Source organism: Pelophylax lessonae (genome assembly GCF_965119305.1).
Source record: "Pelophylax lessonae genome assembly, contig: HAP1_SCAFFOLD_1372, whole genome shotgun sequence".
Lineage (NCBI taxonomy): Eukaryota > Metazoa > Chordata > Amphibia > Anura > Ranidae > Pelophylax > Pelophylax lessonae.
In genome coordinates, this window is record NW_028119024.1 from 1 (window position 1) to 12,991 (window position 12,991).

General features: G+C 56.1%; 1 protein-coding gene across 1 annotated transcript; it reads right to left on the reverse strand.

Annotated features, from left to right (window-relative positions):
* Positions 1 to 727: 727 nt before the first annotated feature.
* On the reverse strand, positions 728 to 7,091 carry YPEL5 (yippee like 5). The gene is made up of 2 exons (XM_082276530.1): positions 6,887 to 7,091; positions 728 to 1,100 (listed from the first exon to the last, which is right to left on the reverse strand). The coding sequence occupies exons 1-2, from the start codon at positions 7,025 to 7,027 to the stop codon at positions 876 to 878; spliced, it is 366 nt and encodes a 121-aa protein (XP_082132656.1). The 5' UTR covers positions 7,028 to 7,091; the 3' UTR covers positions 728 to 875.
* Positions 7,092 to 12,991: the final 5,900 nt, after the last annotated feature.

Consider the following 12,991-nt stretch of genomic DNA (forward strand, 5'->3'; position numbering starts at 1 on the left):
AATGAAGGTGGACACTTTGTTCAGGAGAGGAGTGTGTAGGGAGTGAAGGTGGGCACTATGTTCCGGAGAGGAGTGTGGAGAGAGTGAAGGTGGGCACTATGTTCAGGAGAGGAGTGTGTAAGACACAAGATAGAAAAGAGAAGTTTGGGAGGGCAGATTCACTTTTTTAGTATCGTATTTGAGATGCGTTCTCCATTTCTGGCCACATACAGAACACGGTGTCCCCACACATGAAAAAAAAACATCTAGAAACGGTGACACGAGAGACAGAATTTATTTATCACACGACTACTGAGAGATTCTACATCACTTCCAATAAACAAACTGCAGTTCAATATATAGAATTTTTCTCTTTTTTTGCTGCTAGAAATCCACACTGCGGCACACCCGGGAGATGACGAAGGACGGGGGGCAGGTGGAGAGGAACCCCATAACCCCCAGCTGCTCTATGAGGCGCTGACCAGCGCAAGCACCCGCAAAACACTGGACCCTGAAAATTCGGCATTACAAGCTGATCTGCGTGATAAGAGGCTGCTGAAAGGAGAACAAATAAGGAGATATCGATCGACACAAACGGCAGGAAAAGATTACAAATAAAACAATCAATAATATAAGGCATTTGCCAGATTGGCAGATAGGGGCCCCTAGGAGGGAGGGGCCCCCATGGGGGAGGGGCCCCAGGGTATTGGGGTGAAATTAAACTGTTGGCATTAGTGGAAAGATTTGCTGGAGGTTGCAGATAACGTAAAAGGTGAAATAATTGAGCAGGCCTTTCTCAGTTCCTCTATCTCATCGATGCGACTCGGAGACGAAGGTAACAGTGTATGCAAAGACATCGTAGAGAGTTTGAAAGCAAAGAATGGTGGAGAATGAGTTCAGGAATTGTCGGACGGGACGTGTTCCTCGAAGCCTTCGCTCTCCCGCACCAGGGCTCGCTCCAGGATGACACGCCCCTCTTTGTAGCGCTGGCTGTCCTCCGTGGCAAATTCGTAGATCCAGCCCAGCTTGCTGTTGCAGTTTTTGCAGCTGACGTCTCGTACCATGTGACGGCCGGTGAGCATCACCCGGTCCTGGACTTCACTGTACTGCAAATTTACCACCTGCAGGGGAGAAGAGAAGAGAAACTTTACTGGAGAAATTATCATGGATGAGTGGAGACACGCAATGTACGGGGCAAGAGATCACCTGGAGGGGCGGAGACACGCAATGTACGGGGCAAGAGATCACCTGGAGGGGCGGAGATAAGCAATGTACGGGGCAAGAGATAACCTGGAGGGGCGGAGATAAGCAATGTACGGGGCAAGAGATCACCTGGAGGGGCGGAGATAAGCAATGTACGGGGCAAGAGATAACCTGGAAGGGCGGAGGTAAGCAATGTACGGGGCAAGAGATCACCTGGAGGGGCGGAGACAAGCAATGTACGGGGCAAGAGATCACCTGGAGGGATGGAGACAAGCAATGTACGGGGCAAGAGATCACCTGGAGGGATGGAGACAAGCAATGTACGGGGCAAGAGATCACCTGGAGGGGCGGAGACACGCAATGTACGGGGCAAGAGATCACCTGGAGGGGCGGAGATAAGCAATGTACGGGGCAAGAGATCACCTGGAGGGGCGGAGATAAGCAATGTACGGGGCAAGAGATCACCTGGAGGGGCGGAGATAAGCAATGTACGGGGCAAGAGATCACCTGGAGGGGCGGAGATAAGCAATGTACGGGGCAAGAGATAACCTGGAGGGGCGGAGATAAGCAATGTAAGGGGCAAGAGATCACCTGGAGGGCGGAGACAAGCAATGTACGGGGCAAGAGATCACCTGGAGGGGCGGAGACAAGCAATGTACGGGGCAAGAGATCACCTGGAGGGGCGGAGACAAGCAATGTACGGGGCAAGAGATCACCTGGAGGGATGGAGACATGCAATGTAAGGGGCAAGAGATCACCTGGAGGGCGGAGACAAGCAATGTAAGGGGCAAGAGATCACCTGGAGGGATGGAGACACGCAATGTATGGGGCAAGAGATCACCTGGAGGGATGGAGACAAGCAATGTACGGGGCAAGAGATCACCTGGAGGGGCGGAGACAAGCAATGTACGGGGCAAGAGATCACCTGGAGGGATGGAGACCAGCAATCTATGGGGCAAGAGATCACCTGGAGGGATGGAGACACGCAATGTACGGGGCAAGAGATCCCCTGGAGGGGCGAAGACAAGCAATGTACGGGGCAAGAGATCACCTGGAGGGGCGGAGACAAGCAATCTACGGGGAAAGAGATCACCTAGAGGGGTGGAGAAAAGCAATCTACGGGGCAAGAGATAACCTGGGGGGCGGAGACACACAATCAGGGTTTTTTGTACATAAGCTGAAGGGAAGAAAATGTAGACATTGATGATGAATAGCAATGTTATCAGTGTGTGGGGAGGTTTATAAAACGTTTCTATATACGGTAAAAGGTTTGTGGAGCTCGGACCATCACACATATAGGAGCTTATTGGAACAGAAAAGAGTCTTCACCAAACTGTTACCACAAGGCTGGAAGAGCACCATTGTCTACAATGTCCTCAGATGATGGAGGGTTGCCAGGACCCTCTACTGGAGACACCTGAACGCCATCATTTGGAGGGGGGTGCACATACTTTTGGCCCTAGCTGTATGCATCATTTAGAATGATATATACTATATTGTTTCAAGTTGAGGTCAGGACTCTGTGCAGCCAGTCAAGTTCCTCCATCCCAAACTCGCTCATCCATGTCTTTATGGACCTTGCTTTGTGCACTGGTGTGCAGTCATGTTGGAACAGGGTGGGCCATCTCCAAACTCCTCCCACAAATTTGAGAGCATGAAATTGTCCAAAATGTCTTGGTAAGCTGACGCCTTAAGAGTTCCCTTCACTGGAACTAAGGGCCAAGTCCAACCCCTGAAAAACAACCCCACACCATAACCCCCCCTCCAGCAAATGATTGGGACCAGTGCACAAAGCAAGGTCCATAAAGACATGGATGAGCGAGTTTGAGGTGGAGGAACTTGACTGTCCTGCACAGAGTTAAAAGCAGACTGGCCTATCCCCGCACTCCATGATCACTGCCTAATGGGCGTTCTACAGCACCACCTCAGCAGGATCTGGTTTGGTTTCCCGCCATGGGGACTGAGTGTCTGGCCGGGAGCATTATCCCCCTTCTCCTCTACAGCATCTGGTGTGTGGATCCGGCCTTCTTGTAGCGCTTTGGGAGTGGATCCGGCCTTCTTGTAGCGCTTTGGGAGTGGATACGGCCTTCTTGTAGCGCTTTGGGAGTGGATACGGCCTTCTTGTAGCGCTTTGGGAGTGGATACGGCCTTCTTGTAGCGCTTTGGGAGTGGATACGGCCTTCTTGTAGCGCTTTGGGAGTGGATACGGCCTTCTTGTAGCGCTTTGGGAGTGGATACGGCCTTCTTGTAGCGCTTTGGGAGTGGATACGGCCTTCTTGTAGCTCTTTGGGAGTGGATACGGCCTTCTTGTAGCGCTTTGGGAGTGGATACGGCCTTCTTGTAGCGCTTTGGGAGTGGATACGGCCTTCTTATAGCTCTTTGGGAGTGGATACGGCCTTCTTATAGCTCTTTGGGAGTGGATACGGCCTTCTTATAGCTCTTTGGGAGTGGATACGGCCTTCTTGTAGCGCTTTGGGAGTGGATACGGCCTTCTTGTAGCGCTTTGGGAGTGGATCCGGCCTTCTTGTAGCGCTTTGGGAGTGGATCCGGCCTTCTTGTAGCGCTTTGGGAGTGGATCCGGCCTTCTTGTAGCGCTTTGGGAGTGGATACGGCCTTCTTGTAGTTCTTTGGGAGTGGATACGGCCTTCTTGTAGCGCTTTGGGAGTGGATACGGCCTTCTTGTAGCTCTTTGGGAGTGGATACGGCCTTCTTGTAGCTCTTTGGGAGTGGATACGGCCTTCTTGTAGCGCTTTGGGAGTGGATCCGGCCTTCTTGTAGCGCTTTGGGAGTGGATACGGCCTTCTTGTAGCGCTTTGGGAGTGGATACGGCCTTCTTATAGCTCTTTGGGAGTGGATACGGCCTTCTTATAGCTCTTTGGGAGTGGATACGGCCTTCTTATAGCTCTTTGGGAGTGGATACGGCCTTCTTGTAGCGCTTTGGGAGTGGATACGGCCTTCTTATAGCTCTTTGGGAGTGGATACGGCCTTCTTATAGCTCTTTGGGAGTGGATACGGCCTTCTTATAGCTCTTTGGGAGTGGATACGGCCTTCTTATAGCTCTTTGGGAGTGGATACGGCCTTCTTGTAGCGCTTTGGGAGTGGATACGGCCTTCTTATAGCTCTTTGGGAGTGGATACGGCCTTCTTATAGCTCTTTGGGAGTGGATACGGCCTTCTTGTAGCTCTTTGGGAGTGGATATGGCCTTCTTGTAGCGCTTTGGGAGTGGATACGGCCTTCTTGTACCGCTTTGGGAGTGGATACGGCCTTCTTGTACCGCTTTGGGATAACGGCAATGTTGGTGTCATTATAGACCAATACATTTTTTTATGTTGATACAAATTTTTTGGTCATCCATCTTTGAAGGACTACAGATACCAGCCATCAGACTTATCAGCACTATTTTTTTTGGCTGCACAGACACCTCTCGAGGCACACCGTGAATGACTGTCGCAGTCGCTTGTTTTCTCATCTGAACTGTGAAGTCACCAAATGGCTAAAGCTTATTACAGACGGGACGAATGTCGGGAGACATCGGCCGGTTCAATAAAAAACATCCAACATTTGGCTAGTGTGTATGTCAGCCAGTCCAGCTTTTGTTGGATGGGCATGCTGGAAAACCAGCAGCTGACTGGAGTGTTCTGGCGGGGGGAGGGGGTTGGGTAGGGCATTCCCCTGTCAGAACACAACGGCTCATCAGGGGAGATTGCTGTACTAATGTCACACTGTTGTGCTTGGAGTTCAACCCTGAAAAAAAAACTATTAGTGTGTTCCAGGCTGAAGTCTGACCTAGTCATGGATATAATGGCCAATATAAGGGGACCCCCCACCCCTATACACACATCTTACCTGCACTCCCTCGCCCCTCTGTACCTGGAGCAGACGTTGGTTGTGTCAGTACCTGGGGGAAGGGTGACATAACTCTTCCAGTCATGTGACAGTGCTCAGGCCTAGTGATTGGCTGCTGGGCCCCAGCACTAACAAGGAAGCAGGCGAAATGCTCCTCCATACCCAGCTGTGCCGGCCCTCCCCTCCACTGCAGAGAAGAGAGGAGGTGGGAGGAGAACAGATAAAGATAAAGCACCCAGGAGATGTTCTTTCTACAATCTGCATGCATGGGTAAGGTGACAGTGTCTCTTTGAAGCCTACTGGAACCATCTCCTGTGGTCTGATGAGACCAAGATAAACTTATTTGGTGTCAGATGGTGTCAGGCGTGTGTGGGGGCAACCAGGTGAGGAGTACAAAGACAAGTGTGTCTTCCTACAGTCAGGCATGGTGGTGGGAGTGTCATGGTCTGGGGCTGCATGAGTGCTGCCGGCACTGGGGAGCTACAGATCATTGAGGGAACCATGAATGCCAACATGTACTGTGACATACTGAAGCAGAGCATGATCCCCTCCCTTCAGAGACTGGGGGGCAGGGCAGTATTCCAACATAACGACCCCAAACACCTCCAAGATGACCACTGCCTTGCTAAAGAAGCTGAGGGTAAAGGTGATGGACTGGCCAAGCATCTCTCCAGACCTAAACCCTATTGAGCATCTGTGGGGATCCTCAAACGGAAGGTGGAGGAGGGGAAGGTCTCTAACATCCACCAGCTCTGTGATGTCATCATGGAGGAGGGGAAGAGGACTCCAGTGACAACCTGTGAAGCTCTGGTGATCTCCATGCCCAAGAGGGTTAAGGCAGTGCTGGAAAATAATGGTGGCCACACAAAATATGACACTTTGGGCCTAATTTGGACATTTTCACTTAGGGGGGTACTCACTTTAGTGAGATACTGTATATTGGGTCCTAGTATGTGTACAAATGTGAGTTAGAGACCTTAGATTGTAAGCTCCTTGGGCAGGGACTGATGTGAATGTATGTGTGTATATAAAGCACAGGGTAAATTGTTGGAGCCAGGGCCCGGAGAAGGAGCCAGGGCCCGGAGAAGGAGCCAGGGCCCGGAGAAGAAGCCAGGGCCCGGAGAAGGAGCCAGGGCCCGGAGAAGGAGCCAGGGCCCGGAGAAGGAGCCAGGGCCCGGAGAAGGAGCCAGGGCCCGGAGAAGAAGCCAGGGCCCGGAGAAGGAGCCAGGGCCCGGAGAAGGAGCCAGGGCCCGGAGAAGAAGCCAGGGCCCGGAGAAGAAGCCAGGGCCCGGAGAAGGAGCCAGGGCCCGGAGAAGAAGCCAGGGCCCGAAGAAGAAGCCAGGGCCCGGAGAAGGAGCCAGGGCCCGGAGAAGGAGCCAGGGCCCGAAGAAGGAGCCAGGGCCCGGAGAAGGAGCCAGGGCCCGGAGAAGGAGCCAGGGCCCGGAGAAGGAGCCAGGGCCCGGAGAAGGAGCCAGGGCCCGGAGAAGGAGTCAGGGCCAGAGGTCAGCTGGAAGGTTCTCCATTGTAAAGCTCCATTCTGCGAGATTTAGCAGCTTCACTCCGAACCCTCTACTGACACCGCCATCCTACAATCCAATCAGCGGTCACTAAATGATGGGGCGTGATGTCATAGAGGGCGGAGACACCGAGCAGAAGAGACTAGGACAGTCAGTCAGGGTAAGATGGGGTGTTATGGAGATGGGGGGGTGGTGGGGGTTACACCAGACACCCCTAATGCAGGAACTCTTCCATAAAACTTGCTGGATGTCAGTGTAACAATGTATCAGTAAGAGGAGATCCCATCACAATAAATTCAGCATTTCCTGATTACATGACCCCTCCCCCATCCCAGACTTACCTTATTGAAGAGGAAGGCCCGACCCGTGGCTCCGGTGAAGCGGGTGGAGATGAGCTCGGAGCGGTTGGTCAGGATGGTGTCGCAGTTGGCACAGGAGAAGAGGCGTGTCCCTCCGATGTGATCCAGGAAGATCCTCCCCATTATCGCTTATTAGAGGAAAGATCCGCAGGAAGGAGATCTGTAGAGGAGGAGAGAGATCAGCGCCAAACCGTGTCCCAGCCACGCCCCTACGCCAAACCACGCCCATCACAGGCCTGGGGTCATTACCAAACTCCACCCCCATGTCCCCTCCCCTATATTACCTTCTATCACTCCCATTCCCCCTGTGACCTCATCAGCTGGAAATGTTCCGTGGAGAAGGCTGATAGGTCAGTTCCTATAGATGTAGCCACACCCCCAGAACTACATCCCCCAACAGCCCCTCCCCCCAAACACCCCCCCAGAACTACAACTGCCAACAGCCCCACCCCAAACACCCCCCCCAGAACTACATCCCCCAACAGTCCCTCCCCCCCAGAATTACAACCCCCATAAGCCCCACCCAAATACCCCCCCAGAACTACATCCCCCAACAGACACCTCCAGAACTACATCCCCCAAGAGCCCATACACAGTGACAGGACAGATCCTCCTTGAATGCAGTTGCAGTGACAGATATTGTGCACCAAACATCCTAGCAATCACATTGTATCCAATCAGAGATTGGCTGTGAGACCCCCCCCCCCCCCCCACAGAACGTCTCCTGTAGCCGGATCTCAGACCCCACCCCTCCCAGAACATCTCCTATACTCAGACCCCCCAGAACGTCTCCTGTAGTCGGATCTCAGATCCCCCCCCCCCCCAGAATGTCTCCTGTAGCCGGATCTCAGACCCCCCCCCCCCTCCCAGAACATCTCCTATACTCAGACCCCCCAGAACGTCTCCTGTAGTCGGATCTCAGACCCCCCAGAATGTCTCCTGTAGTCGGATCTCAGACCCCCCCCCCAGAACGTCTCCTGTAGTCGGATCTCAGACCCCCCCCCAGAACGTCTCCTGTAGTCGGATCTCAGACCCCCCCCCAGAACGTCTCCTGTAGTCGGATCTCAGACCCCCCCAGAACGTCTCCTGTAGTCGGATCTCAGACCCCCCCCCCAGAACGTCTCCTGTAGTCGGATCTCAGACCCCCCCCCAGAACGTCTCCTGTAGTCGGATCTCAGACCCCCCCAGAACTTCTCCTGTAGTCGGATCTCAGACCCCCCCAGAACGTCTCCTGTAGTCGGATCTCAGACCCCCCCCCCCAGAACGTCTCCTGTAGTCGGATCTCAGACCCCCCCCCAAGAACATCTCCTGTAGTCGGATCTCAGACCCCCCCCAGAACGTCTCCTGTAGTCGGATCTCAGACCCCCCCAGAACGTCTCCTGTAGTCGGATCTCAGATCCCCCCCCAGAACGTCTCCTGTAGTCGGATCTCAGCCCCCCCCCCCCAGAACATCTCCTGTAGTCGGATCTCAGACCCCCCCCCAGAACGTCTCCTGTAGTCGGATCTCAGACCCCCCCCCCCCCAGAACGTCTCCTGTAGTCGGATCTCAGACCCCCCCCAGAACGTCTCCTGTAGTCGGATCTCAGACCCCCCCCAGAACGTCTCCTGTAGTCGGATCTCAGACCCCCCCCAGAACTACATCCCCCAACAGTCCCTCCCCCCCCAGAATTACAACCCCCATAAGCCCCACCCAAATACCCCCCCAGAACTACATCCCCCAACAGACACCTCCAGAACTACATCCCCCAAGAGCCCATACACAGTGACAGGACAGATCCTCCTTGAATGCAGTTGCAGTGACAGATATTGTGCACCAAACATCCTAGCAATCACATTGTATCCAATCAGAGATTGGCTGTGAGACCCCCCCCCCCCCACAGAACGTCTCCTGTAGCCGGATCTCAGACCCCACCCCTCCCAGAACATCTCCTATACTCAGACCCCCCAGAACGTCTCCTGTAGTCGGATCTCAGATCCCCCCCCCCCCCCCAGAATGTCTCCTCTAGCCGGATCTCAGAACCCCCCCCTCCCAGAACATCTCCTATACTCAGACCCCCCAGAACATCTCCTGTAGTCGGATCTCAGACCCCCCCCCAGAACGTCTCCTGTAGTCGGATCTCAGACCCCCCCAGAACGTCTCCTGTAGTCGGATCTCAGACCCCCCCCCACCCAGAACGTCTCCTGTAGTCGGATCTCAGCCCCCCCCCCCAGAACATCTCCTGTAGTCGGATCTCAGACCCCCCCCCAGAACATCTCCTGTAGTCGGATCTCAGACCCCCCCAGAACGTCTCCTGTGGTCGGATCTCAGACCCCCCCCCAGAACGTCTCCTGTAGTCGGATCTCAGACCCCCCCCCAGAACGTCTCCTGTAGTCGGATCTCAGACCCCCCCCCCCCCAGAACATCTCCTGTAGTCGGATCTCAGACCCCCCCCCCAGAACGTCTCCTGTAGTCGGATCTCAGACCCCCCCCAGAACGTCTCCTGTAGTCAGATCTCAGACCCCCCCCCCCCAGAACATCTCCTGTAGTCGGATCTCAGACCCCCCCCCCCCCCAGAACATCTCCTGTAGTCGGATCTCAGACCCCCCCCCCCAGAACGTCTCCTGTAGTCGGATCTCCGACCCCCCCCTAGAATGTCTCCTGTAGTCGGATCTCAGACCCCCCCAGAACGTCTCCTGTAGTCGGATCTCAGCCCCCCCCAGAACGTCTCCTGTAGTCGGATCTCAGACCCCCCCAGAACGTCTCCTGTAGTCGGATCTCAGACCCCCCTAGAACGTCTCCTGTAGTCGGATCTCAGACCCCCCCCCCTAGAATGTCTCCTGTAGTCGGATCTCAGACCCCCCCAGAACATCTCCTGTAGTCGGATCTCAGACCCCCCCCCCAGAACGTCTCCTGTAGTCAGATCTCAGACCCCCCCCAGAACGTCTCCTGTAGTCGGATCTCAGACCCCCCCCCCCCAGAACGTCTCCTGTAGTCGGATCTCAGACCCCCCCCAGAACGTCTCCTGTAGTCGGATCTCAGACCCCCCCCAGAACGTCTCCTGTAGCCGGATCTCAGACCCCACCCCTCCCAGAACATCTCCTATACTCAGACCCCCCAGAACGTCTCCTGTAGTCGGATCTCAGATCCCCCCCCCCCCCCCAGAATGTCTCCTCTAGCCGGATCTCAGAACCCCCCCCTCCCAGAACATCTCCTATACTCAGACCCCCCAGAACATCTCCTGTAGTCGGATCTCAGACCCCCCCCCAGAACGTCTCCTGTAGTCGGATCTCAGACCCCCCCAGAACGTCTCCTGTAGTCGGATCTCAGACCCCCCCCCACCCAGAACGTCTCCTGTAGTCGGATCTCAGCCCCCCCCCCAGAACATCTCCTGTAGTCGGATCTCAGACCCCCCCCCAGAACATCTCCTGTAGTCGGATCTCAGACCCCCCCAGAACGTCTCCTGTAGTCGGATCTCAGACCCCCCCCCAGAACGTCTCCTGTAGTCGGATCTCAGACCCCCCCCCAGAACGTCTCCTGTAGTCGGATCTCAGACCCCCCCCCAGAACATCTCCTGTAGTCGGATCTCAGACCCCCCCCCCCCCAGAACATCTCCTGTAGTCGGATCTCAGACCCCCCCCCCAGAACGTCTCCTGTAGTCGGATCTCAGACCCCCCCCAGAACGTCTCCTGTAGTCAGATCTCAGACCCCCCCCCCCCAGAACATCTCCTGTAGTCGGATCTCAGACCCCCCCCCCCCCCAGAACATCTCCTGTAGTCGGATCTCAGACCCCCCCCCCCAGAACGTCTCCTGTAGTCGGATCTCCGACCCCCCCCTAGAATGTCTCCTGTAGTCGGATCTCAGACCCCCCCAGAACGTCTCCTGTAGTCGGATCTCAGCCCCCCCCAGAACGTCTCCTGTAGTCGGATCTCAGACCCCCCCAGAACGTCTCCTGTAGTCGGATCTCAGACCCCCCTAGAACGTCTCCTGTAGTCGGATCTCAGACCCCCCCCCCCTAGAATGTCTCCTGTAGTCGGATCTCAGACCCCCCCAGAACATCTCCTGTAGTCGGATCTCAGACCCCCCCCCCAGAACGTCTCCTGTAGTCAGATCTCAGACCCCCCCCAGAACGTCTCCTGTAGTCGGATCTCAGACCCCCCCCCCCCAGAACGTCTCCTGTAGTCGGATCTCAGACCCCCCCCAGAACGTCTCCTGTAGTCGGATCTCAGACCCCCCCCCCCCAGAACGTCTCCTGTAGTCAGATCTCAGACCCCCCCCCCCAGAACGTCTCCTGTAGTCGGATCTCAGACCCCCCCCCCCCAGAACGTCTCCTGTAGTCGGATCTCAGACCCCCTCAGAATATCTCCTGTAGTCAGATCTCAGACCCCCCCCCCCCCAGAACGTCTCCTGTAGTCGGATCTCAGACCCCCCCCCCCAGAACGTCTCCTGTAGTCGGATCTCAGACCCCCCCAGAACGTCTCCTGTAGTCGGATCTCAGCCCCCCCCCCCAGAACATCTCCTGTAGTCGGATCTCAGACCCCCCCCCAGAACGTCTCCTGTAGTCGGATCTCAGACCCCCCCAGAACGTCTCCTGTAGTCGGATCTCAGACCCCCCCCCCAGAACGTCTCCTGTAGTCGGATCTCAGACCCCCCCCAGAACGTCTCCTGTAGTCGGATCTCAGACCCCCCCCCAGAACATCTCCTGTAGTCGGATCTCAGACCCCCCCCCCAGAACGTCTCCTGTAGTCGGATCTCAGACCCCCCCCCCCAGAACGTCTCCTGTAGTCGGATCTCAGACCCCCTTCCAGAACATCTCCTGTAGTCGGATCTCAGACCCCCCCCCCAGAACGTCTCCTGTAGTCGGATCTCAGACCCCCCCCCAGAACGTCTCCTGTAGTCGGATCTCAGACCCCCCCAGAACGTCTCCTGTAGTCGGATCTCAGATCCCCCCCCAGAACGTCTCCTGTAGTCGGATCTCAGCCCCCCCCCCCAGAACATCTCCTGTAGTCGGATCTCAGACCCCCCCCCAGAACGTCTCCTGTAGTCGGATCTCAGACCCCCCCCCCCCCCCCAGAACGTCTCCTGTAGTCGGATCTCAGACCCCCCCCAGAACGTCTCCTGTAGTCGGATCTCAGACCCCCCCCAGAACGTCTCCTGTAGTCGGATCTCAGACCCCCCCCCAGAACATCTCCTGTAGTCGGATCTCAGACCCCCCCCCCCCCCAGAACATCTCCTGTAGTCGGATCTCAGACCCCCCCCCAGAACGTCTCCTGTAGTCGGATCTCAGACCCCCCCCAGAACGTCTCCTGTAGTCGGATCTCAGACCCCCCCAGAACGTCTCCTGTAGTCGGATCTCAGACCCCCCCAGAACGTCTCCTGTAGTCGGATCTCAGACCCCCCCCAGAACGTCTCCTGTAGACGGATCTCAGACCCCCCCCCAGAACATCTCCTGTAGTCGGATCTCAGACCCCCCCCCCCAGAACGTCTCCTGTAGTCGGATCTCAGACCCCCCCCCAGAACGTCTCCTGTAGTCGGATCTCAGACCCCCCCCCCCCCAGAACGTCTCCTGTAGTCGGATCTCAGACCCCCCCCCCCCAGAACGTCTCCTGTAGTCGGATCTCAGACCCCCCCCAGAACATCTCCTGTAGTCAGATCTCAGACCCCCCCCCCAGAACGTCTCCTGTAGTCGGATCTCAGACCCCCCCCCCCCAGAACGTCTCCTGTAGTCGGATCTCAGACCCCCCCCCAGAACGTCTCCTGTAGTCGGATCTCAGCCCCCCCCCCCCCAGAACATCTCCTGTAGTCGGATCTCAGACCCCCCCAGAACGTCTCCTGTAGTCGGATCTCAGACCCCCCCCAGAACGTCTCCTGTAGTCGGATCTCAGACCCCCCCCCCCAGAACATCTCCTGTAGTCGGATCTCAGACCCCCCCCCCCCAGAACATCTCCTGTAGTCGGATCTCAGACCCCCCCCCCCCAGAACATCTCCTGTAGTCGGATCTCAGACCCCCCCCCCCCCAGAACATCTCCTGTAGTCGGATCTCAGACCCCCCAGAACGTCTCCTGTAGTCGGATCTCAGACCCCCCCAGAACGTCTCCTGTAGTCGGATC